General features: G+C 45.6%; 1 protein-coding gene and 2 long non-coding RNA genes across 3 annotated transcripts in view; 2 read left to right on the top strand and 1 right to left on the bottom strand.

Annotated features, from left to right (window-relative positions):
• The window catches only part of TTLL10 (tubulin tyrosine ligase like 10), a 32,449-nt gene that overhangs the window by 4,361 nt on the left and 2,141 nt on the right, over nt 1-25,947 (bottom strand). The window contains exons 2-10 of the mRNA XM_080563895.1: nt 11,512-11,677; nt 10,490-10,608; nt 9,638-9,758; nt 8,908-8,993; nt 8,513-8,684; nt 7,496-7,667; nt 5,948-6,088; nt 4,960-5,076; nt 625-718 (exon numbers count right to left, since the gene is read on the bottom strand). Of these exons, the coding sequence (XP_080420021.1) occupies nt 625-718; nt 4,960-5,076; nt 5,948-6,088; nt 7,496-7,667; nt 8,513-8,684; nt 8,908-8,993; nt 9,638-9,758; nt 10,490-10,608; nt 11,512-11,677 (1,188 nt within the window). The remainder of the gene's footprint in view (nt 1-624; nt 719-4,959; nt 5,077-5,947; nt 6,089-7,495; nt 7,668-8,512; nt 8,685-8,907; nt 8,994-9,637; nt 9,759-10,489; nt 10,609-11,511; nt 11,678-25,947) is intronic.
• Nucleotides 741-2,217, top strand: LOC308181152. The gene is made up of 3 exons (XR_013941342.1): nt 741-858; nt 1,757-2,032; nt 2,109-2,217. It is a non-coding gene; the product is annotated as an uncharacterized lncRNA (long non-coding RNA).
• Nucleotides 7,559-14,504, top strand: LOC308181155. The gene is made up of 3 exons (XR_013941345.1): nt 7,559-7,897; nt 9,309-9,432; nt 14,036-14,504. It is a non-coding gene; the product is annotated as an uncharacterized lncRNA (long non-coding RNA).

The following is a 25,947-nucleotide window of genomic DNA, read 5'->3' as shown; positions in this document are numbered from 1 at the left end:
GATGCTCCCTTTACTGCTTCTCTTTATGCATACGGTGCTATCACCAAAAACCAGGGGCAAAAGGGACCTTGAGGGGCCTCATGGTGCACCCCTCCAGGCAGGACCAGTTGTAGTTAAGGTACATCGGGCTGCATAAGGGTTTCTTCTGTCTTCGTACAGTTCATGTAACAGTTGTCAGCCGAATTGGTGAGGCACAGTGGGAGAGCTACAGCTGCACTGAGCACTGCTGCGGCTGTGTAAGGCACGTTGCACAAACTGACCTCAGTTCTGTGCATGCAGAGCAACAAGCATGGAGAAAATGTGCAGGTGCACCTACAGGGTCACGTATGAAGAGTTAGTCTTTTGTACATAAATATATAAGAAAGCATTTCTAAAAGTAATTATAACAAAAAAATTAGCCACTTATTTCTTTCTAATGGAAGCATGGCTAATGAGAGCTTAGATTTTCTGGGTCTGCACCGTGTAGAAATTTCAGTGCTTTCCATATGACAAGCACTCAGCAGCAAGATATCTTTATTCCAAGGCTATTTCGCAGCTACAACTGATATCAACAAGGATCTCCTCTGACAAGCAGCAGAGTGATATCATTATCTGCTCCGGCCACCCTGTGATTTCCTCGCTTACCAAGACTCTCGTAGAGCACAGCGGGGATGATGTCCCTCAGGACTTTGCAGTCGGTGTGCAACGCGGGGTTTGCGTTCATCTCCAGAAGCCAGACCTAAGAAAGATGAATGTCAATCAGGAAAGCAGGCTGGATCCACTCAGAGTCACAGCAATGCCATTTTACTGACTTAGCGAATGCCTGGAGATGTAAGAATACAAATAAATCCCAACAAGATCTCCTGGCACAGAGTGCAGGTAAGACAGCATTTTCAGAAGGGCTTGAATTCAATTTTGCATACATTTTGTTACTTGGGAACAACACTACATATTTTTTTGTGTTTCCAGCTGGTAGTCTTTAGATTAAACTCCTGCTCTATAGGCGTGCAGGGGCACCGTGTCTCTTAACATACTAATTTCTGTAGTGGTTTTGAGTTGAGTTTTTTGAGTCATGTGAAAGTTACAAGGAATCTAGGAATCGTGTTTTGATTTGGGGTGGAAATGGGGTCAGAACCAAGCAAACGGCACTGAGTTCTCAATCAGCGCTTGGACTTGATTTCCTGGGTAAGCTTTGGTTTTAGGTAAAAGCCACAGAAGGTACTCATTTTGTATATCTACACAAGTTTCATCTCTATTTCCCTTTGACATGGCAAAGTATGCAGCTCCTAGCTGCCGCATGTGATGGTCCAGTTACAAGTCTATGTGAAACCAAACAGTTGACTTGAATGTAATTCTGTTTACTATTTCTTTTCCCTGCCATGAAAGAAACTCATCTGTTCACTTCCTGCCTTCGCCATATGGTGCTGCATCTTGTATAGAGGACGTATAGGAATTACTTGATTTATTTTTTCAGGAAGGATATTTAATCATGCAACAGCCCCAGGCTGTTTTAATTGAATTTTTAAAACATATATTCTCTTTTTTTTTCTTTTTTTTTCTTTTTCTTTTTTTTCCCTAAAGCAGCAATGAGTTTGTCTGCAAGTAGCTGTGAATGTGGGTGGTAGATTTTGGCAACGTGATAGCTTTCACTTTGGCACTTTGTTTTTGCTGAGAATAAAATACAACAATAATTTTCGCTTCTTTGAAATACTGTATTGGAACAAATGAAAAGACTGATAAGTGAGGGTGGTGAAATGTCTTGTTTTTTTTTTTCCAGAGGGGAAATGGGACAGCCGCTCAAAAATAACTGGCTCTGCAGATGCCAACAGAGGGCACCTACGTTACATTCATTTTTCTTGGCAAACTTTCTTCTGAGTAAATTTCCTTTTTCCTATTAAAAGTTCATAAGGTTTTCTGCTGACAGACAAACTCAATGAACCTTTATAATTGTCTTGACTAGGTTTTGGTTCCCTCTCCTTCAAAACAAACAAAACTTATGAGCAGGAGGAAGTGTTCGCATCTATCAGACTGTGCATCTTTTACATTGTGCTACGTAAGTGTTTCACGGGTTTTTAAAAATGCTTTCAACAACCAGGACAGGTTAAGAAATGCTTTTTGTTTTATTTTAGGGAAAGCAGAGAGAATAAAGCCAAGATCCAGCATATCCATGTGACTACCTGCAATGTTCATGGGGAGCTGTGTACTGTTAAAACACCTGAGCCCCCTCCCTGCATCTGGTATGCAGGTGCCTTGCTTCGAATTTAATAGCAAACACATGGCAAAGGAACCAAAATGTAGAACATCTGCTCTTGACCTCCTAACCGTACTTTATCCTTTTTCTTTAGGCTTTCCAAGTGACGAGAGCAATATTGGTGCTTGGGCAAGCGGTGCTGCTCTGGATGCTTCTGGTGCTGATGAGGTTCCCGCTCCCTGGAGCCCGCCAGCACAACTGCACTTCAAGACATCACAGGGAGGCTTAAAAACTTTAAATAGTAGAATTTTTCCGTAGGCCCTCAAGCAGCATGCCAGCTGCAGCCTCTAAGCGCATTGCACCGGGATCTGAGGTCTCACTCCTTGTTCTTTGTGTAGGGCCAGATGCAGCATGAGCAGTTCCTGCAGAGGTTGGCTGGAACGTGCTCAGAGCCCCAAGCTATCCGCAGCAGGGCTGCCTTGTTCTGCGTTCCTCTAGCAGCAGGTGTCCTGGGGGCCTGACCTCTGGCTGGAGCTTTAAGCAGCACAGAAATGCCAGTCGGAAACAGGAATAAAATAACTTGTTCTGCGCCCTGTGTGGAGTAGGCACATCCAGCTCTGCAGCATCCTTGTGGTCCTGGGGCGAATGAAAAGCGGTGTCGTTCCAAGCCAAGGGACCAGCCCTTCTTTAGCAAGGGATTTGAGAGTTATCTTTGTTTTCTGTACATCTATCACAAATTGGCAAATGGCTTATCTATATTCTGTCTGTTCTCTCGTGATGGATAGCTGAATCCCTTTATGGCTGATGAAAAATTTACACATCTTATCTTCCCAGCATTTCTTTGGAGAAGCCCTTTCGCACTGCTGATGCAATGCTTTCTGAAAACAGGTTCCTTGGGCATTTAAATGACAGTGTCCAAAGCTGTGTAGTTGTATAGGGGCTTGGGCATTTATAATACAAAACAAGGAAGCTCAAAAAAAAAAAAAAAAAAAGAGAGAGAGAGAAAGAGAAAGAAACGGTAACAGTAAAACCACATCCATCACTTTTTCTCTCCTCTTCAAAGTACTTTGTTCTTCTCAGCCTTCATACGAACATGCAAAGCTCTACAGAAAGCTGTGGTTTCTCTGCAGGCCCGGCTTTCATGATTTGTGCTTCTGGGAACTCTGAGGCAGGAAAGCACTTTCCAAGGACTGGGCCAGGATGCTGCAGAGTCTTCAAGAATTATTAGGAGTGATGCTGGGGGCATTTGTATCTCAGATAAGGAAGAAGGAAGAGCGTGAGGAGCTCTAGGACAGAACACAAGACCACGTTAAATCAATGTAAAGCAAATTCTGCACATGTCCTCAAATAGGATGCCAGGGAGCATACGGCTGTTGTGTATTACAGGTGGAGAGGGCAGGATGTCAGACCAGGAATTGTAATGGTAACCCACAGAGGACTGAGAGTTCGCTGCACAGAGCAGTGTTAAAAAATAAAAATGTTGGTTTATTGCTCCCCAGTGGAACATGGACGAAGCTATGCTTAAATAAATGCCTACATTTCCACTTTACCCACTCTCAAATGCATGTTCCAGGTTCCAACCGACTCCATCACCACTAAGCATCCAGAAATCCTCCTCATTCTTACTGATAGTACTTGTCAAGAAACATATTTTATTTATCTCTCCCTATGTAAAACGCATGGGGATGTAATGATCTTTAAATACTCAAGTTTTTAACTAGCCAGGTAGGGACTGCCACAATAGAGTGACACTGGATCTTCTATTCTACTTAAAGTTTACACAGCCGGGACTTTGCATGCCAACATTGCAAAAGACAATTGCCTCTGAAATTCGAGAAGCACCACTTTCTGTGTCTTTCCCATTTATTCCTCTTTGCCATTGACTTCCCGGACAAAGGAGGCTATTGTCTGGGCGCTGCATACATTAATTCCATTCTTTCATAGGGTTTGCTGTTCCCACTGCCCTTTGCTGGAATATGTTTGAGTTCCTTTCTGCTTTAGCAACAGCAGAATCTGCCAGATGGCTTTCTGTTATGTTTAGATCAGGTGGGTTTTGAAGGCCTGCCTGCTCTGAAAGCAGCTCAGTCACTGTATTTAGCATTTCCCTTTCTTCTGGCTTTTCTTGCCTGACTTTCATTCACTCTTCACGAGCTTGAGCTGTAATTCTAGCAGGTTTTATAGACTCGGCGGGCTAACCTATTGCTAAATGCTAAACCCACAATGAACGTGGAGGTGCTGATGCTGACATGGAATCGATAATGACTGATTCTGCCGTGTGCCGAAGGCGAGTCCTTTCCTGGATACTCAGCTCGTGTAAATCAGTATACTGCACGTGACATTAGCGGCATTACAAAATCATTTATGCTGGCTGATTGCCTGTCATGTTTGGTTTCTGGAGAGAGAAACAACCTGAGCGGGCATTAAAATTCCAATATGTTTGCTATCAGCTGAGTGGACGTCACAATGCCCATGCTTCTCAATGTGAACTCCGCTTTACCAAGAAAATTCTGCACAGAGCAGTTTCTGCTGCAGTAAATATTTTTCTTCCCCTCCTGAGCTGTTAATGCCAGCGTTTGTCTGTGCAGTAGATGTTCAGGCTGTATAGGCGCCATGTCTTGATGCTGGACAATGGAATTGGGAAAAAAAAAATAAATCCTGCACTTCACAGCTGGCTGAATGTCTGCTCTATTTAATTCCTAGTGCCAGAGCCTTTGTCAACCATTCTATGCTGCTGGCATTAGACACCTGGCCAATATCATACTTAGTATTTGGCAATATTTTAGTCATACCTTAAAGTTTTCATCGATTAAAAAGTCGCAGCCAATGAGGTCAAAGTAGCCCAGTTTGCGATCCAGTTTGTGCTTGGCCGCCAGGAAGCACTGCAACATGATCTGCTGCATCCTCTTCTGAAAGACAGGGAGCGGGGATAACTGATCAGTCAATGCCAAGGGCACGGGAGTGACTGCAAATCGCTGCTGTCCTCCAGGTTTAGGGACATTTTTTCTTCCCCTGCCTCTAGCAGCGCTCGTCTCTAGACTTGGAAGGCTGCTGTGTGTTAATACTCTATGCCCGTCCACTTTGAGTTGATGAAGTCCCCTCTTTAAATTGTTTCTCCAGAAATTGGTTCCTGTAGGGATGTCAGCCCTTGTCCCTTACTCAGAATGAGCTGTTTGTGCAATTTTTAGTGATGATCTTTAGCGATGCATCGCTAGACTCAGGCTGATGAGATGATGTCTCATGAACCCAGATAATTTCTTTGCTGTGTTTCCTCTGTGAGACAGGAAGATGGTAAGAAATCAAGCCAGCTGAGTCTTTCATCTCTCCTCCGTGAGAGAGCTCAGGCCCTGATATGCTTTTCATGTGGCAAAATTGTGTCAAAAGTGAAGAGAGAGACCAAGCCAGACAGGGAGGAGACCACTGTAAGTGTAGTCCCTTTGCAGGCTAATAGGTCTCTCTGGTGTGTACCTTGGTTTTCAGCGCAGGACCACAGCACTGGGTGAGGAATGTGAAGGACAGAATTGCGTTTTTATGCCAGGATGTACATTCACGCACTCCTGAACAGCAGTTTACCCATTTTATTAACCACTAAAATTAAACTCTATGTGTCTTGATTTCTGTGCTTATCATCTGCAGGCAAATGGTTACCATGGGACCATCAATACCTCCTCGCTCGGTGCATCTGTTTCCTTAGGGACTCCACTGAATTGAAGGTTTTCCTCCCTGCTCCAGTCACCCTAATTAGGCAGACCCTCACACCATACACTCGCTTGCACTCACAGTAAACACGGTGAAAACCCAGTCCTTGGGGAGGCCGTCGGTTTTCGTGAACTTCTCATTAACGTAGCTGTTGAAGTGCTCCATCCGCCAAACCGTCTCGTCTTTCAGCTGGCTGTACAGGGAGTTCTTCTTCTGCATGTACTGCGAGGCGGGGGACAGAGCAAGGGGAGGGTTAGGTTTCTGGCAGACATCAAAGCACCCCGAGTTTTTCCAAGGATCTGGAGGTGGGAAGAACCCCAGGATCACGTTATTGACGTGGAGGGAAGACAGCCCCTCACCAGCAAATCTAAATCTGAGCAAGTACACTGGGAGTCACTTATAGCACTGCCCCAGAGACGTGCCTGACACACGGACAGCACGGAGACAGCTATCCAAGCTCTCTGTCAAAGCAGTGTTTTCTCTGTGTGCATGTATGATGTATCTGGATCAGTGCTTGGCAGATGGGCAGAGGTGTTTTCAAACCATAGTCATGCTATTCTTTGGACTAAGCCTGGTTCCAAACGATTCCTCTCTTCCACTGTCTCATTAACCCCTAGGTCAGCTGGAGCTTATCACTCCTGGGGTAGGAGGGGAATGAGGGCAGAATCAACTGTGACTCGAAGCCTGGCCTTTTACCAGCTGCTCCTGCAAATTTCGTTTCCCTCCTCCCAGCAGGAACCTAGGTAATTTATGTTCCGCTAATAAACACCTGTCCTTTGTTTAATATCGCTTGTGCCATGGGATCCTACCCAAGCACCTGAATTCCCGTGTGGATAGCTCTCTACCTGAGCAAACAAACTATTCCAGGAAAACAAGCGGCATACTGATAACAGCATATATTGCAGGAAGCAGCTATAATCTGCTGTCCTGAACTGTGCTCCTGCAGGAACTGTAAAACTCCAACAAGAACTGAAGTGGGCTTCTCTCATAGCTCCCTAATGCATATTTTGCCCATTTTCAGAACACAGGGAGAGGGGCTTTAAAAGCTGACTGTTTTCTCCCTTCCAATTCTTTTCATTCTCTTCCACCAAGGTCAGTCCTAACTACTGAAGTGGCTCATATGAAGGAAAAAAAAGCTCAGGTAGTTTTAAATAAGAAAGGCTTTTATTTCGTATGGCAAGAGGTGGGATGGGAATATGTGCCAAAGCAGTCTTGGTGCGTAAATCTCATTTGAGAAGCCAAGGTGGAGATTTAAGAATGATGGATCTTGGAGAACACATCTGCATCTTACATCATTATGATTATCACATTAAGCACAGCAAAATCCTTTAAGATCAGCAAAATCCTTAGCCAAGACTAAGGCTCATTTGTGCTAGGTAGCCACAAAGGCTTCTTCTCTACAGATATATGGGAGAAAAACGTCAGGAGGAAGATGTCCAGGGAAAGAAATTGTCAGCATAAGCAGAAAATTGGTCCATGGCAGAGAGTACTACTTCTGTTCAGCCTCCATTTCATGGGTGCACAGCTTTTGCATGCACGAGGCATATTTTCAGCCTTTCAAGGCTTTTTTTGCTTCCCTTCTCTGTAGTCCCTCCTCCCCTTCTTCTGAGCTAAATGCACGTGGTTTACCTGGTTGGTGAGATGAACGGTCAGATCGTCAGACATGGCGTCGTAATTGGTGCAGGTCAGGCGGACATAACCCTGGGCAAAAAACAACACGTAGGGTGCAGTGCAGGCAATGAGGAGGTAAGACCGGACATCGAACTTCTTCCCTTCCAGGAGCAGAGGCTGGTGGATGTACCTGTGAGGGCATTGCAAGACATGTCACCAACAGGCAGCCGTAATGCACAGCAGTTCAAACCTCACCCCAAACCCCACTGCCAGTTCATTTTACACCGCAGAACAAAGATGTTTGTTCGTCCTTGTTTCAACATTCCTTAAGGTGAGCGGCAGCAGAGGGCGCTCAGAAGAGAGGCCAGAAGTGCTAGGAATGGATTCTGGAGGAACAGAAGCCATGCTGAGTCTCAGAAGGTAATTAAAGATTTACTAATATTTACTGGAGAATACAGAAATTTTGTCTGAACACAAAGAACCCTTCATGAAGCACCCTTGCTTTTATTGCCAGTCTGATGTCATCTGGGAATTGTTTCCTTTTATCATCAAAGCTTGCTGGATGCCCACACAAATACCAAGAATATGCTGTTAAAACAATTAGTGCTAGCAAACAGTTTTCAAAGGTGCATGGAGTCTCGTTATTCACAGCCTAAGCCAGTTCCTTGCTATTAGAAATCAAGATGAGCACTGAGGTAGGGTAGCTTAAACTAGTCCCTAATTTAAATAACTTCATGCAAGGCTTTTGTCATGTACAGAAAGGTAGCACCTGGCCTTTTGAAGCCCTGCTTAAATTTTCAGACAAAGGCAAGCTCTTTCTGATGGCAAAGATCTGCCTTAAAATGACTGAAGTGCAGATGCAAGATGGACTAACCAGAGGAACAGCCTCTCTCCCACAAAATGAAATCCCGTATGTCGATGGGAAGACGTGGTATAAATATATTAAACACCTACGGAACAAAATAATGCACTGGGGCTAGTATGGCTTGATTAAGCACACTGCTCACACGTGGATTCCCGGGCTTCGATCTCTACCTTTGCACTATTCTCGCCTGGGGAGCCCTGCACTGCACCCTCTTGCTGGGCAGGTCTCTCTCTGAGCTGTGGAGCTTGGCTTGAAGGGTGTTGGCAGCAGCAGGATTTTTAAGGAGGAAAATTCCTCGACCTTGGTTAGAGCAGCTTGGTTTGCAGATCCAAATCTGTTCTTCTGCAGAGAGAACGAGTCTGTTATAGCGACCTGGGGGGTGTGAAACACCGGTATGCCAGTTCGTGGGCTCTGAAAACTGCTCGTTTCAATGAGTGTGTGTATCTGCACACACACAAACATCACTGACGGACATCAGTGGTTATTACTGTGGCTACATTAACGAACTTCTTAGAGGAACACATAGCTATTTAAACTGGTTGCTACCATGATGAAGACAATTCACCTTTGCAAATCTCAAAAAAGGCATTTCTCTCATCTTTTAAGTCCAGGCGAAAAGATTCTGGGAAGAATTCTTCCATCTTCAGTAACCTATGGGAAAATCAAATACAAGTTGAAAACCCTATCCAACATGTTCATTCCGTGGTTACTTTCTGAAAGGATACTTGCAAGACACTTGAGGCTTTTTTCCTTCTTTGCAGACATTTTTTTTTCCTTGAGCTACCTCATTCCATACACTTTCAAGAACATATTTTAACCTTAAGACATTCTCCATATGCTCATTTCTTCTGAAAACTGAGATGGCTGCAGGTAACCATGGTATAGGATTGCCTTTTTTTTTTTTTTGTATGGATATGTCAAAAATAGAGGACCAGAGATAGCAATAAACTGCTTTTATATTTACAGTGTCTCTGCCACAAGAGGTTGTGACCTTTCCAGTAGGAGAACGCACCCAAAAGAGGGGAATTATTGCAACCACTATCTTTGGAGACCTGGCCTTTGTACAACTCCAGATATTTCAATCTTTAATGTAGGTACTTTGGAGGAGGGGAGATGGGAGGAGTAGGGGGGAGGGTGGGGAGGATGATTTTCTGGACAATAAGGAAAATAAAACACCATATACTTTGTGTCCTGTACTTTTATGCATCCAGAAGAAACTGTTCCTTTGTTTATGTGCACTCACTTTTGCTTGGCATAAGATTTTGCTCAAGGTTCAACTAAGTGAGAGTTCTTACTTGGAATTAGAGCTCCTGCCAACCTTTTTCATCACCCGCTCTTGCTCTCTCAGGCAGGATAAAAGCCCTATCTTACTGGTGAGGAGACTGTTGTTGGGAATCTGGTAGAGAAGCTGTTCACCTGTATGAGGAAAAAGAAAAAAAAAAGCTTGTTCTCATTGTCCCATGCAGGAGAACGTGGAGGATGAAGCTGACCTGGTTGCTGCTGACTCTCACTACTGGTGGGAGAGGTGGCTGGGCCCTGGGAAGTCAGGATGCACTGATGGGACCGAGGGTAGAGAGCAGCTCAAAAAGCTGAACGTCAGCACGGCAGAGCTGTTTGGCTTTTAGGGACTCTCCTCTCCCTAGAGATATCCAGGCCTGGGGTGTATGGGGTGACCCATCTTGAGCTCTTCTGCTCTTTCTACACACGCACCGTTCCTTTTCTCTGCTCGCCTGGAAAAGGCCGTGTGGCTGCCCCTCGACGTGGGGCACTCTCTGCATGCAGAGCTTTGCGAGGTGCCAGAGCAGGCTGCTCGCTGCTCCGGTGCTGCAGGGCAGCCTCGGCCCTACTGCTGCCTGCGGGCTCGCATCCACAGAGGGAGGGCCGCCTTTCAGAAGTGATTATGACGCTTTGTGTTTAATTCATTTCAATGGTATCTTTTCTCCCAAAGCTGCTCTCTTGTCTAAAACCCTTTCTTTAATCACCATGGCAATCCAGCTCCGATATCCCCGCAGAGGTCTGCCAACGAGTTGAGGTTACCTGGTTCTCCTACCCCGCAGGTGACCTCCTCCGCCCCAGGAGTCACAAGTCCAGCATGCTCAAGTTTTTCCCACTGCCCTCTCCCACTCAAGACCCAGTGGCACCTCTACCTTCTTTGAAATGGTAATAGGTCTCTCGGCACTTGATCTCACACCATTTCAGTGCGTAATCCTGTCTTCTGTTGTCATAGATACGCTGCCAGCCTCTGCGCTGGCAATAGATGCTCACACTGCGTATGGAAAACAAAATAGCAAAGTAGCCTCCCTTCCAGTAACAAAGACTTGCTTAGCTCCTGTCCCTTGAACTCCTTCCAGTTTTCCCTGGGAGCCTGACCTAACACCCCCAGGAGCCCCTGGGTGGGGGATAAGGTGGGAAACATTAATTAGGACGGCTGCAAGTGGGCCTGTATGCTAAGGACGTTGTGATTCTGCAGCACTAATGAGAACTTGCACCACTTCAGCAGGGTTATTTCAATTAGGATGCACGAGGTACCCGTGGCATAGGAATGATTTGCATTGCGGTCCAGTCTTAGTAAGGCACCTCTCTGCCGAGCAGCACAAGGAGAGATGACAAGTAGCAATAGAAAAAGCTGTCTGTAGTCAAAGCTATGGAAATGCAGCAAGGAGCGTGCTGTTTACAGCAGCCATTCTGTGCTGCTTGCTGCTGACAACGTCTAGAGAAGAGTGTCAGTACGCTGGAAAGGAAAAGATGGAACTTCTGATCCGACAATTTTCCTTGGGTAGAAATCTCTTCTTATTTTTTTGCTTGTTTTGCATTTAGCACAACAGAATGTTGATCAACAACAGTGGCGCCTAGCTCTGATGATGATGCTAGCAGATCTGCTACGTGGAGTAGCTAAGTGATTTTTGTTCAGCCCAAACAGAGAAACTTTCATTAAATAAACAGAAGTATTTAGTTTCTTTGCATAGAGATAGCAGTTAGCTATTTTACCACAGCTATTCTTCCAGTAGGTACTTTCCATTCGAATTATTTTTAAACCATTGCTCGTGTGTGTCACTCCAAAAAGACACCAAATAAAAAGGAAGTGATTTGATGCTAATAGCTGATGTTGCGTGCTTTCATGTATTGTCACAGTATTCTTCATATGAATCTGCTGAGAGGACCTACTTACAGTCCAGCTCCATTGGATCCACTGATATAAAAATAAGGTCCTGGTCCCTTTGGCACCTCTCGTATTGCTTCTTCTGGCTGTATTTCTCGAGGGCATGCCTTACCACATATTCTGGTCTCGTGAGGCTTGGCTTCATCAAGCTCCAGTTCAGAGGTGGTAGAAATAGCTGCAAAAATGAAAATTGAGAAACTTCAGATGATCTGGGATCTTCTCCATAAAATGCACATGTAAAAAGGTAGCTGCTACAGAATAAAATACTGTAAGGGATCACTTAAATTGACTTTATAGCCATAGCTGGGGCAGTCTTAAAACAATTCAGAAATTATTGCGAACGTAACCTGATGGTGCAATCAGGTGGTATATTAGGTGGAAAACTGCCGTAAACTGAGCAGAAATCAGCTATAGGAAAGCCTTACAGACTGCCAGGTCTTGGAGTGGGGGGCAAAAAAAGAAGGGCAAGAAAAGCCGTCCGAAAAGTGATAGCCATACATTGTACATTGAAACAGATTTCTTTAATTTTTTTAAAGCCAACAGGAATTTTGACGAGCCCAGGATGTGACAGCTCTGAGGTCCCCGACAGGCAGCCACAAAGTGGAATGGCATACGTGAATTGTGGTGACACTGACTGAAGGGGTGGGAATGAAAAACACCCTGCTTCAAATTGGAAACTAATCATGTCAGAGCTTGCCATGGTTCTGTTGCTTATTCTCAACTCCCAGGGCTCAGAAGCTGATGAATATGTGGGACATAATCATTTTTTCGATACGAAGTTAATGGGATCTGCCTAATCTGTAAAGTGCTGCTGTGTCATTTCTGGAGGAGAGTGAGAGTGCTTGTATCTGGCTTTAGAAGTGGTGAAAAACTTTGACTTGCTGCCCTTCTAGGAATGATAAACCAGGCTGAAAATGTCAGTTGCAGATATTCCTCTTTAAATTTTTTTTCATGTATAATACACAGCAAATGAACAGCTTATGACTACTTGTATAACTCACATTTGGGTTACTGAGACCCAGATCACTGGCCAGACATCTACGAAAAACATTTAAAGGCCTAACACTTCCAGGGGCTGAGAAGCTATGCCTCCATTTTCTCTTGCATGTGCACAAAACCTTTGGGAGCAGTAGAGCCTGGGAATAGACAAAAAAGTCTCCTCCACCCTAGTGCTGCTCCCCCTGGAACGGGGCGGTAGCAGGGAAGGAGGGAGCAGGAAGCCAGCAGATGACAAGACGGGAGTTATCTACCCTTTGGACTGCTCTTTTATCATTTTCTGTATTACATCCCGTGATTGTTTGAGTAAAACCTACTAACTCAGTGACAAATCTCCTTTAAAGCGGAGCAAAGGTATTGGGCGTTGCTATCGCGCATGTTTTACAAGCGTTTCTTTTATGTCTTCTTTGAGCTCTGCTATGAATGGAGTGCACCAGGTGCAGCCCATGCAGTTTCCCACCAGGCTCACACACGTGGCTCAGTTTATTTTGGAATACACAAAGTCTATTGCAAACTCTTTGAGGCAGGACCCACTTGAAATTTCTGCTTCTACTGGCCACCAAGGGGCTCTGACAGTAAAAGCCCTTAGCGTTGCAAACTACAGCATTCTCCATGCTATTATACTATTATTATGCTAAGGCTCAGGCCAATTAAGTGGCATGCAGGAGAGCAGCACAGCTCAGCTGCTTGTGGCACGTGGAAGGTTGTGCCTCCCCGCCAGCTGCTGGCATCTTCCACCCGAGGTTGTTGCCCTCCTTAGCACCGTGGGGTACCGTGCTGCTCTTGCTACTCTTTAAGATGGGAATGTGAATATTTATTTATCTATTTTTAACATTTAATTGCTTGGTCACACCTTCCGTATGAGCTTACGTCTCTTTTAGCATCCCTCTCCTTGCTTGGATTACTAGGAGATCACCTGGTTTAAGCAGTCCCATTTATCCTGGGACGCGGGCACACGAGCTATCCTGCAGCGACCGCAGTGCTCCAGGATGCTCCTCCATCAGTCTGCACACGTTCGTGTCTCTCCCTCTCTAATCTTTATACAGAGTCCCAGGGGATGGGAGCCTCTTATCTTCTTTTCTGTCTAATTATAATGTCCCGGTGTTAAAGACAAACTTCCAGTTCATTGAATCTGTTGATAGGTATTATTTTAGCATCCCTTCAGCCTTCATCTGCATGTTTTGCACCTTCAGACAGCTAATTGCTAGCAAGGTAAGTGGAGCCAGGCATACAGGGGGCATTCCTACTGCCTGGCCCTGTCCATTTCACCTCGGGCTGCATGCCCAATCAGCACAGTAAAGCTACATCTAATCATCATCTAATCATCATCGGACAAGCACTACCCTAAAGCTTTCCTTTTTATTAAAAAGGTGTTCATTTGGGAAAAAAAAAAAAAGCGTATTTTTACTGCCAATGCATGGAATTCAATTCAACAACAAATACATCAGAAAAACAATAATATTGTTTTAGTCATTGTAAAATTTATGGCATTACAGCCAAATTATCTCTTAATAAAAATTTTTTTTTTTTTTTTTAGATGAACCGTTTGATACTGGATGGGTTGTGTTTTTTTTTTTTCTTCACGTTTTCAACAAAGCAATTACAAGGTAAGCATAAAATATTTTAATTTCACTAATGTTTGCCAGCCAATATTAATAATTTCAGTCTTGAATTATTTTAGAAGCAAAGTGACTGATTTATATTCACAAGGTTTATCTGCAAAGGTATAAATTATGTGCAGTATGCCTGCAATCATGCCATGGGTTAGTGGCCAGCACATTAGTTGGTGTAGGAAGGTGCAGCTCACTTCATATTGGTATCAGCCCAGACCCTGGGCACAGGATTTGGCACAATTAATAGAACCAGGGGTGCAAGAATCACCTCTGCCAGCTGATAAGGCCCGAGCACGTTGCTGGTTCCTTCCCTGTACTGCAGGGCTGGTGTTCTTCTGCCTCTTGGGGGGCACGGAGGCCATCTCGGGGCCCAGTCTGCAGAAGGAAAGATCGTGGTCAGCCCCTTGGCCAGCGCCACCGGGGGTCTGGGACGGCTGCAAGGGGCCCTCTCCTTATTCCTGTATGCAGTAGCGTCTAGTTTCTATGTACAGCTTCTGGTGGGGGGCGGGGGCAGATTTCCAAGTCACGTCTGGAGGACAGGCCTCGAACATTCACTCCAAACGCCATGAAACAGATGAAAATGGCTGTTGAGCTTATAGCTGGGCGCTGCTGCCATTAGATGACACGAAGAGGTTTCAGCATCTTACTGATAAACTGCTCCGTGCCGTATCTCCGCCGAGATTAGAGAGGCATTCTGCACAGCTACGACTTTTTGCCTTTCAGCCCCTTCCCTCCAGGCCGACACGGTGTTTTTTGTTAACAAAAAGTAGTGGGAATTCTAACCTTTGCTTGGCAGTTTCTAAATGCTTTTGGAGAGCTTTAACTCCCCGTCCTTCCTTCAGTTGGGAGAACTTGCACTTGGCTTCGAGACAGGCCACGAACAGCTCCTAAAGTAAAAAAACGTCCCGTGGTGGGGCAGGTTCGTGCTCCGGAAGAGTGCAGGCTGCCTTCTTTCATTGACTGAGGGGCGGTGGAGCCGCGGCAGCGAGCGGCGGCTCAGAAACCCAACCTGCTGCCGCCCCGCGGAGCTCGAGATGCCATCGCGGAGGTCCAGGCAGCCTTCGGCACTCCGACCACGGGCCGAGCTCCTAGCAACAGCTGCCTGGCTACTGCCGGTAACCACACCGAGAGTTCTGGCTCTAAAAACGCGCCGGGATTTCCACAAACACATGTGGTTTCACATAAAGGCGTCCAACGGCAGAGCTGCTGAGCAAATCGGCGCGGGTGGCGGAGCAGAGCTGTGTAACGGAGCCAGCAAAGCCAGCTCTGCTCCCGAGCGGCTGCTGCCCGGCACGCTTGTGCTCGGTCCGCTGTGGCTCTCCTCGATCTTCTGAAGGTCTTCAGGCTTCACTCTTCTTGTGCCACCTCCAGACAGCAAACTGGGGAGGCTGGTTTCATCCTCCCCACTGCGCAACCACCGATAGGGCAAGGGGTTAAATACCAGAATATATAGACTTTAAATATCAAAATATGTAGACTTTAAATACCAGAATATATAGACTTTAAATACCAGAATATATATACTTCATCCATAATGTGGCTTTCCTGGCAGTTCACGTAGCTCAGCACTTTGTTGGACAGAGTACTGGAGTCAGTCCAGTACTGGAGGAAAGAGTTGCTAACGGGGTAAAATTAGTGCTCTAAATCCTCCTGCTCCTTTAGAGGCAAATCTTTCTGCAAGCTCCTGAAGAGCATCTCAGAGGCCAAAAGCGAAATGCTGAATGCGGCAGCCCTCTAGAGCCAGCCAAATCCTCTGCGTGCCAAAGGCGAGGGTGCTGCATTGCCAGTGATTGGCATCATCCTGCAGTGGCACCCGGTGCTGGTGGGACTGGGCAAGGGGCTCAGCCCCAGCCAGAGGGAATCCTACCCATCAGACCTCCCCGGACGTGGGCAGAGCAAGCTGAGGCATAAAAGACCTAAATTCAAACATACGTAAAAAAATAAACAAAAATAAAATAGATACAAAAATACATAATGTGAATTAACTGATGAATACGGAGATTTCTCCTGGAATTAGGTTATTGATTCCCTTGTAAAGTTTTACTGTGCCACTGAGCTACTGCTGAGCTGAGCCTACAATAATCAGGGATTAATTGGATGTAAAGGAAAAGAAAGGGAAGGCAAGAGGAGAATTCCCCACTTCACCCCAAACCTCATAAATTCTTACGTGTGAGTCAATGAGTCTGAGGGTGCTGGGACAAGTGTGGGAAAGGAGCAACTCCATGGTTTTGGGTCCTTCCCCAAAATAAAATCCTAACCAAGCAGAGTGCGTCCATTGCTAGTTTTGTGATGAAATGAACCATTATATGACTTTGGCAAATTACTGTTTCTACAGGAGTCTCTCCCCACTCCCCCCCCCCCTTTTTTTTTTTTTTTAATATTGAACTGTCAATTGTCTGAATGCAGTGGAAAGTGGCTAACACAATGGGACCTTGATTTTTTTCTAGCAGCTGTTGTGTGCTACCAAACTAGCAATAATGAAGGGTTTTGACACTTAACAGAGCCTCGGTCAATAATATAAAGATAGAAAGGCCTATTTAAGTAGCCTTAAATTCCTCTCTAAATACAGATTTTTCTGTCCTTCAGATGTAGGAGCAAAAAAATAGCTTTTTGTGTGACCTCGGCTAGGTATGCAGGAAGAGTTGGGTCATCTCCAAGGTTAACACCAGAAGATAAAGCCTGGAAAGGTCTGCATTTACTGCCAGGCTTTCACACTTTCGTTTGCAGGCACAGCAGCTCAGTTACTGGTCTGCACGGAGAACTTCGGCCACGTCTGCCTGCAGCACCTGAGCTGCTGAAATCTGCTCTGCGAGGAGGGGGAGCCCCGGCCATGGAGCAGCTCCTCATGATTGAGCCCGCAGGGAGGAAGAGTGAAAATCCAGCTAAAAAAAATTAAAAAAAATATATATATATATATTATATGTATTGAAATTTCTCATGTAGTAACAGCCCCTCTGACCCAAAAAAAGCAGGGATGGGAAAAGCTGCTGGCAGGTGGGATTTGGCACGGCTTCCATCCCGCTCCGCGTTGGCCCAGCATCCTCCAACGTGGACGTGCCAAGGCAGCATGAATACGCTGGCACTCCTCCCCGGTGTCACAGTGACCTTCAGGAACATTCTCCGCCTGTTCCGCACAATGCCCCAATTAGCTCCAACAGCTCCTGCAGCGCAGGGCAGGATCCTGTCCTCGCCTTACCTTCCACCTTCCTGGATTACCTCTGGTGGCCAACCCGGGCTTAATCTCCCTGGTCACACCGAGAGAGAGAACAGCGTGGGGTGGGAGGGCGGCCGTGTTGCAATCTGCACCACGGCAAATACTTTCAGTAAACGTTACACCCTCTAGGAAATGTTGCCTAATTGCAGAAGGGGAGCGGCCGACAGTTAGGGAGCAAAACGTGGGCTGCCTCGGTTTTCCTCCGAGCGCGGCGCAAGGAAAGGGGAGAGTCATTACCAGAAATGGTTCAAGTATTTATTTCTGCTATGTCTTTTGTGATCCTAACACAGGCGATTTTACATGGACTTTGGACACCTGGTTTCCTCCGTGTTTCTGTTTGAATATATATACATATATATATAAATAATGTGCATTCATTACCAGAAAAGATTTAATTTTTTATTTGTACTATGTATTTTCTAATCCTAACACAGGTGATTTTACATGTACTTTGGTCATCTGGTTTCCTGCCTGTTTCTTTTTGAATATATATATATATATATATAATGTGCTAACCTTGTAATTCAAAGAAGGCTGTGACTTCTTTGGAAGGGACATCCATTCCCCTTCCACCCACCTGCAGGAATGTAACACAGCGAGGCCGCCGAAATCTGCTGAGTTTTATAGAACTTGCCCAATAGGCTTAAAAGTCATTAGAGTAAGAAATAACAGCCCGAGTGATTGTATAATCCTTATTATGCTGGAAAACCAGGCCCAAAAAATACCGTGCAATAGAAAAGAATGCGTGCTGCCAGCACAAGCAGTTATAGATATGCTAAGACAGCACATGTTTAATTCAAGGTGGTTCTTCTGCCGAAGGGTTTCTGTGACATGATTTGCTGCACAAACAACATTTGAGTCATCTGTTTCGGGAATCACACAGTGGGGCAGCTTGCTGCTGCGTTTTGTCTGTTTAGTGTGTAAAGGCGGGTTGTTTCGGTGCGATCGGCCCATTTGCATTCCACGTTTCCCATCCTGTGGGAACCATATGAGGTTCAAGTATAAGGAGCTAGTCCCTTGGCTATGAAATATATCAAGATTTGTATAAGAAATATTTCTGCTATAGTAGATACGATAATACGGTTATGCAGATACAATAATAAGGTTATATTTCTTTTCCAAAATTCTCATGAAATCCAAGCTACAAAAGCAAGGTGCGTGGTACTAAGACAAAATTTAAACCCGGTAAAAATTAGAATACTAAATGGGAGAAAATTCCTTTGAAAAATAAATGTTCTGTGTCATTTCTTATGCTGAACCTCAAGGCAAACCACTGAGCCTTGCCCTTCACCAACCAGGAACAGAGAGCTCACAGCCCATGGCCCTAGCACATGCAGCAGGGCTCGGAGGGGCTGCATCTTCCTCCGTAACCAAATTATTTCCCAGAGCAGGTGACAGAAGGAAGCAAGGTGCAAGAACACAAGGCAGTGTTTTCTTGCTGGAGAAAACAATTGGACTGCCTGCAGAACACATTACTGTAGGAGTATCATGCTTTTCGGTGCTTCTTGCTATAAATCAATGCAACTTGAGGATGGAAAACTACCGGTGGTTGGTGAGCAAAGCCTTGGCAGCTCTCCCCCCCCGGATCCTCGGCATCACGGTGCTCGGGGAGCAGGGTTTTCCCACTGGCAAGCTGCTGAGCCGCAGCGAGCGCTGGGGGCTGGAGCCCCGGCCGTGGGTTTCCACCCTCCTGCCGTGGGAGCGGGCGCTATCTGGCCGATCTCCTGCATTCAGAGATGCCTGGGGAGTGACTCATGTGCTGCCGCCTGTGCTCCCCGTGCCCTTTTCCACCGCGAACTGGAGGGTCAGAACGGCGTGTCGCTCACAAAACAATGTTTTAGTAATGCTGGGCGGCTGCTCTCCCCCACCCCGGCACACAAAATAATTCCCAAACTACCTGCGGAGCCGAGAAGAGGTCAAGCCCTTTTTTTTTTTTTTTCCTTTACTTAGTTTTGCATTGCTTTTTCCTAGCAATAATGGTGTTTTTTCACAGAATGTGCTTTTCCAAGGGGCTACAAGACCATCAGGGAGGGGGAAGCCCACCTAGGCAGGGCTCGTGGGGCCACGGGCAGGTATTTTCTTGTGTGCAGCAGTGCTGTTGGGTCAGAAAGCATGAACTGCCCTTGGTTCTGCAAGAAGTCCACTGTGAGAGTTGGGAAACTCATACACTCTTCCAGGTGTTTATTTCCTAACCTATATGATGGGGAAAAAAAAGTATTTAAGTATTGTGGAATTGAGCAATAATTGGTAGCTATAAAGTACTTGGATATGCTTATTAAATAATGCATCCTAGTGCCTCCCACCTTAAAGAAAGTTGCAGGCATGGCTTGTGTCCATCGTAAGGTATCGCAGGGCCGGAGGAGGAGCAAGAGGAGGCAGCTGCCTGCCCCTGCTCCCACCTCTCACTGCACAGCAGGCATGCGGGCCCCAGACTCGTGGAAATTAATGATTAAGCCCAGACCGAAATCCTGAAACAAAGCCGTGGAGTTAGAAGACAAATCCGCCGGGTTCAGACCCGAAATCCAAGCTTTCTGTCTGGCTGCTGAGGTTGTTTTGTTCCGAGGCCAAGCCAAACCACCTCATCACACCTGCATCGTCGGAGGGCAAATCCTCCACACCGGGGTTTCTCTAGCCAGCTTTATCATAGCGTTAGACTTAATGGGCTTGAGTCTTTTCCAGGCTAATTCTGTGACTCTGTAGCAGGACCAGTTTTCAGCCCTGCTGAGCACCTGCAGCCCTGCTCGGGGTCAGGCTTTTGGCCTGAAGTCCAGGGAACTCTGCAAAAACTTCCACGGTTTTCAGCTGGCCTTGTATCAGCGTTTTGAGGAAACTGGGACTATTTCTTGGAAAATGCTCCCCCCCACACACACACTTTGTTGTTGCCGCTCTGTTTTTGTAGGGAGCCCTTCCTGGTGTTTTGCTCTCGTTCCGCTTCGGGGCTGCCACCTAGGGAGGGCCGAGGCGCTGGAGTAACGTTACGTGCTGCCTGAGGTGTGGCGGTGGCAGAAAGAAAGGCGAGCAAGGAAGAAAGCAAACAGCTCTCGTACGTGACTTTGGTCACTTAACGGGGGAGGACGGGGTGACAAGCAGCTCTCCTCTCCCACGAACAGACCAAGGGCTCCACCTGAGCACGTTTTGGCCGTTTACCTCCTGCCACCTCAGCAGCCTTCCTTCTCCCACCCATGGGAGCGTGAAGCGCAGCCCTGCGTAGCTCATCCCCGACAATGGAAAGTGCTTTGGAGCACCAAAGGCAGGGGCAGTGGGTTGGAAAAAGCGAGGAGAGTTTCTCAGCCAGGAGGAGCGGTGACCCCACGGGCTGAGCTGAGTGCTGTGATGTCCCCCACATCACAGGAGCTGGCCCACCCCACAACCAGGACCTGCACCGCCTCAAGAAAAACAGAACCAGCAGGAAAAGTGTCATACTCCCTGCCTGTGTTTGCTTTTGTTTTTCTGTGCTATTTCTAAAAATACTCTCTCCTTTTCCGAGCTCCTTCCCTTCCCTCCTGTTCCTCTGGCTTTTCCCATTTGAAGAAGTGACCTGTTCTCAGCATCCAGGGGAGATCCTGTGATAATGCCGTGGTCTCCAGGCTTGGCAGCTCCTTTGTACGAGGACCCCATTGCATTTTTTTTTTTTTTTCCAGTTGGCAGTGCCGTGATGGCTCTTTGCTGCTGCAGGTGCTTTGCAGCAAGTGGCATGGGAAATGCTGAGCTTCAAGAGCACCGAAACCCACTCCTGTCGGAGCTGTCTCCGTGCAACAGATGGCCTTGTGGAGAACAAAGCAGAGGGCCATTTACAACGAGGAGGAGTGTGCTTTGGCGAGCGCAGGATGTTTGCTCTGCAGCTCGGGGGAACCAGCTGGTAATGATGCAGGACCTCGGCGCTTGGTGCCCATGGGAAAGCGGTGGTGCCAGGCTGCGTGCAAGCCCTGTGCATGTTTGTTTCTCTCTAACAAAAGCAGGAATGCTTCAGGCAGGAGGAGCAGCTCTCTTTCCTGCTTGCAGGGCTCTGCTAACACATCTGCTTTCTGCTCCGCACCATTGCTGAGGCTGTCCCAGCAAGCCAGCACCTCGGTGTTACAGCAAAGCAGTGCCGACCTGCCAGCCTCCATCCTCTGCCTTCCCCCAGACTCTGCCTTCCCCTCATCCACGTGCATTTAATCTTTCTGCTGCCTATCTCCCCGAAATGCCACATCAGCCACCGAAAGCCCCGGGGCTTGGTGCCATTGCTATGAGACAGGGACATGAGCTTTTGTGCCTGTGCTACACCATGTAGCCCAATAAAGTCCAGCCCTTTACCTCCCACCTGCTTGCCCATGTCATATTGTGCCAGAGTCAAAACCAGGAAGCAACGCAAGGCGATAAGTTACGAAAACCAGCAAGGAGCTGGAGGAACCAGTTACAGGAGAACTATGCTGGTTTACTGCCAGGATGGCCAACGTGCAGAATTCCTAGGAAATTCAATAAGGGCATGGGGAGGAGAGAATGAAAAAGAGTGGTTTGTTTATTTATTTTATTTTATTTTATTTATTTTATTTTATTTTATTTTATTTTATTTTATTTTATTTTATTTTATTTTATTTTATTTTATTTTATTTTATTTTATTTTATTTTATTTTATTATTTTGTTTTATTTTATTTTAATTTTTTATTTTTATTTCTTTTTATTTTTTATTTTATTCTATTAATTTAATTTCATTTCATTTCATTTCATTTCATTTCATTTATTTTATTTTTATTTATTTAATGTATTTATTTAGGAATAAACTCCTGTCAAGGTGTAACTTTTGCCTGTTGTCAGAGCAGAGGGTCACCATCTATTGGAAGTCTCCTCCGCTGGCCTTTCCTTGCCCTGCTCACTCGATTTATGCAGTCAAACTCCAGAGGAAGGGTACGGGTATGACGCCATCTCGTTACGGGCTGAAGCCATGATAAAACAACCGGGGCTGATTCACTAGCAGTGTGATGCAGGCTCTCAAATCATTTGTGGCATCCTCAAAGCTGGCGTCGGGCACCCAAATCCCATAGAATCCCAGTTTGATTTGGGCACTTGGCTGCCTGGACTTTCCCAAAAAATGCTGGCTGAGAACTTCCTGCTCCACAGCATTACCTGCTGCAGTGTTTTCTTTGGGCTCACACCGCTTTGGGACGCTCTCGTCGCTCGACGTGCAAACCCTTTTTCAGCACCAGGCTGCTGTTGGCTGCGTGTCGTCCCGGTTATTCCTCTCTTGCGAGCTCTTCAATCCCTGACAGGGCCCCATCTGTTGCCGCGAGTTACTCCCGAGTGTGCCTCACACCATCAGCCAGGGCCAAATTTTGATGCCTGTTGTCAGTCGTGATTTGCATAAGCCACCAGGACCGTCCCACGGAGCCATGCTATTTATATTTTCTCACTGAGCAGCCCAGCAAACCTGAGCATTTATTTGGCAGGGCCAGCCTTTTTGTGGACTGCTCAGAGTGCCTCCTAACAGCTCCAGGTGGTTCCCTTGCAACTTGGCTTCCGTGTAGAGATGCTCAGTTAGTACCCATCAACTCAGCTCCGTCTCATCCAGGATTTAATTACCACTGAAAACATAAAACACCTCCAAAATTGTTTATAAAAAGCACATTTCTGGAATCCTGAGGTCCTGGCCGGGAACACGGCTCAGCTCAGAAGCCACGAGCAGCTTCAGGGTGAGCAACGTGCATGGTTTTATCCCACCCTGCTGTGTGCAGAAGTTCAGGAAGATGGGATATTAATTAGCAAGGAATGGGAGACTGCTCAGCCCCGCCATGGCCATGCCTAAAATTTCTCAGCTCTGATTATGGAAGAATTGCAATTAAAAAAAATCTAAGTGTTAAATGCAGGCTGTGCCTAATTCCTTTTTTTTTTTTTTTTGCCATACTTCTGCAGTCAGCCCAAATTCTCCGTAGTCTTTCGCTGTGTTAAAACAACTGCTTTGTTCCCAAGCAGTTCTGGGACAGCCCTGATTTCAGGCCCTGCTCCGAGGGGATAAAAGCCAAAGACGAGGCAGCAGCGCCGAGCTGCACGTTTTTAATGCGTCCTACTTTGCTTTCCCTCTATTTGAGGCCTTTCCGAGGCTCTGCGAGTGGTTATTGAAAGGATAGGCTCCCAGTCATCAAATAGCAGATAGTGAATAATGAGTTAGGCTCCCGCTCAGAAACCCAAACGGGTTTGTTTAAAGTGGTGTTTGGTATGCAAATAAAATTAGCAATCCAAATGAGGCTGGTTCTCCCCAGAGTGTTTGCTCAGCCTCTCCCTGGCTTTGGCTCCCAATTGCAGGGGCCGAGGAAATGGTTTAACGTAGTCCATTAAGTGGTTTGCCTTTGGACACCGAGATTAAAAGGGTACCTTTATCAAATATCGGGCCCTTTGGTTCTCCCAGACCCACCCTGGGGCGTTTTGCTGGCCCAGGGCAGCGGCACAAACTTGAACTTGGAAGTGTGATGCCACGTACTTTTAAAGCAAGTTCAGGATATTTGGGAAAAATTAAACGCTTTGAAAAAGGCAGGTAGTTTGATAAAAGTATATATTATTCGTTAAGCAACTTCTCCCATACTTAAATCCACTCCTGTTGAGTAAAACAACCAAACGACGTGTTCTCTGCGGTCTGAATGTCTTGAACTTTGCTCTTGAATCCGTTTGGGTTGTAACGGTTGTGCCAGGAGGTGCCTGTTAAATTTACTGCCCTGGGAGCTGGCTCCACCTACCTTGCCGAAAATAAACTGACAAAAGAATATGGAAAGAGCTTCTCCTCAGCAGCAGTTTCCTAAGGGGGCAAAGTATTGTGTTTTCAACACCACCTAAGTATCCGAATAGCCAAATACAGTGAATTTCGGGCTGAGATTCTGGAGCTGTAAATGCCCCTACCACACTGAGAACGAGCCTCGGTGGTGTTTGTGCTTTCGTCAGCCTTCAGGTTGATAGGAGCTGTTTTTAACGTACTGAACTTTTTATTGCTCCGTGATGAGTCATAAAGAATTTAGAAGGGTTCAAGCTGTTTTTCCGGTTAGATGTTTTGATTCATACAAAATACTAGGAAAATTGAATGCTTTTCCTTTGCCTTTGCTCAGCTACATGTTAGAATTTCCTTTTTTATTTTTGCTTGGTTTTAAAATTCTTGATTGTAGGCAAGGAAAGGAGATGCTGAACTTTCTTTTAAACCCATACATGGCTGTGGCAGTACGTTAAACATTAATCTTAGTAAGTTAAAGCCAAATGAGAAGCCTGAATACTTGGAGTCTACAACAAAGTCTCTTGGTTATTTTCTTCTGCAATTGTCTGGACAAGTTATTTTGTGTGTGTGCCTGAGCCTTCCCAATTTAACATGCAGGTAACACACAGCACTTTGATTGCAATGTGTGCAAGGAGTGTGGGGGAGAAGGGCACGTTGGTCTCGTGAGATGGAGGGTGCAGCATTAATGGACTGTGACATTACACTACAGCAGTATGACAGCAAACAAAGCCAGTTCTGAAGCCTTATGTGATGACGAGCAGCGTTAAAGCATCAACAGTTCCCCTTGTATAATGGGAGGCAAGCAAACAGGAGATGGTTGAGGGATACGTTCAGTAAAATGATGTCCCCAGCCTCATGCTGGGCTTGATCATGTAAAGGCATAAGGCGCTGTTGCCTGATGATAGAGGATGGATTCACATATGGTGTTTAAAACGTAGCTCAGCAGACCCCAAGGACCTTTTTTGTATTCCAGAGCACAAGCTGGAGGCTGGTAAAAGGATATTTCATTTAAATTTAATTTCAGGAGAACCTGTGATCACCTTAGAATGCTAAGCATATCCAAGTGAGGGCTTTGGGGTTTTGGAGGAACCAGTAAGGCTGAAAAACATAATTTCTACAGTCTTAAGGGCAGTATTTGTCACTGTTTTTCAAAATTTTTAGTATGAAAGTATTTTAAGTCTAAGATTAATACAAGGAAAGCAGGCAGAAATGAAAGTTAAACTTTTTTTCTCCGATATAATATTTGGCTTACACAGCTTTTTTTTTTTTTTTTTAAATGCACTGGTCTCCAAGGCAAGTATTAAGAAGTTGTGCCCTTACCTAGAAACCAGAGACAGCACTGAGTACACTATTTCAAATTTATTTAGCATTTTAAGTATTGCTGAGGATATCATGAGGACCTGGAAGATCCACTTGCCTTGCTCTTATAATTACTCCTCAAGCATCAAAGTGGAGACTGTGCTGAGGAGCTGGCAACATCCCCACGCTGAGCTGGTCTGCACCACGAGGTGCACAAGTTTCTGCTCTTGGACAGCATTTACTGAATTAAATTCATGCATTCGGGAATATTCTTTAGTTTAAACACACAGAAATCTGCATTGTTTCAAAATAAATTCAACACAGAGCTGGGTTGAGATTCAACTGTTTTATTAAACACACAATTAAAATGCTTAAAATTTATAACAAGCTCTAAAGCAGCGAAGCAGCAAGTTTAATATGTAAGATATACACATGCATTTCTACAGCCTGTGAAACCATCCTTCCTACTTAAATCTTTGTGTTTATCCACACATGATAAAATACAGTGACAGTAAATATTCGTCATCATAATTACAGTAATTGGTAAAAGAATACGTGAATGCAATATTAAAGACTACAGTCATACCTT

This window comes from Anser brachyrhynchus (genome assembly GCF_964034855.1).
Source record: "Anser brachyrhynchus genome assembly, chromosome: 21".
Taxonomy (NCBI): domain Eukaryota; kingdom Metazoa; phylum Chordata; class Aves; order Anseriformes; family Anatidae; genus Anser; species Anser brachyrhynchus.
The sequence above is the reverse complement of the archived record's forward strand: the minus strand, read 5'-3'. Positions and strand labels throughout refer to the sequence as shown.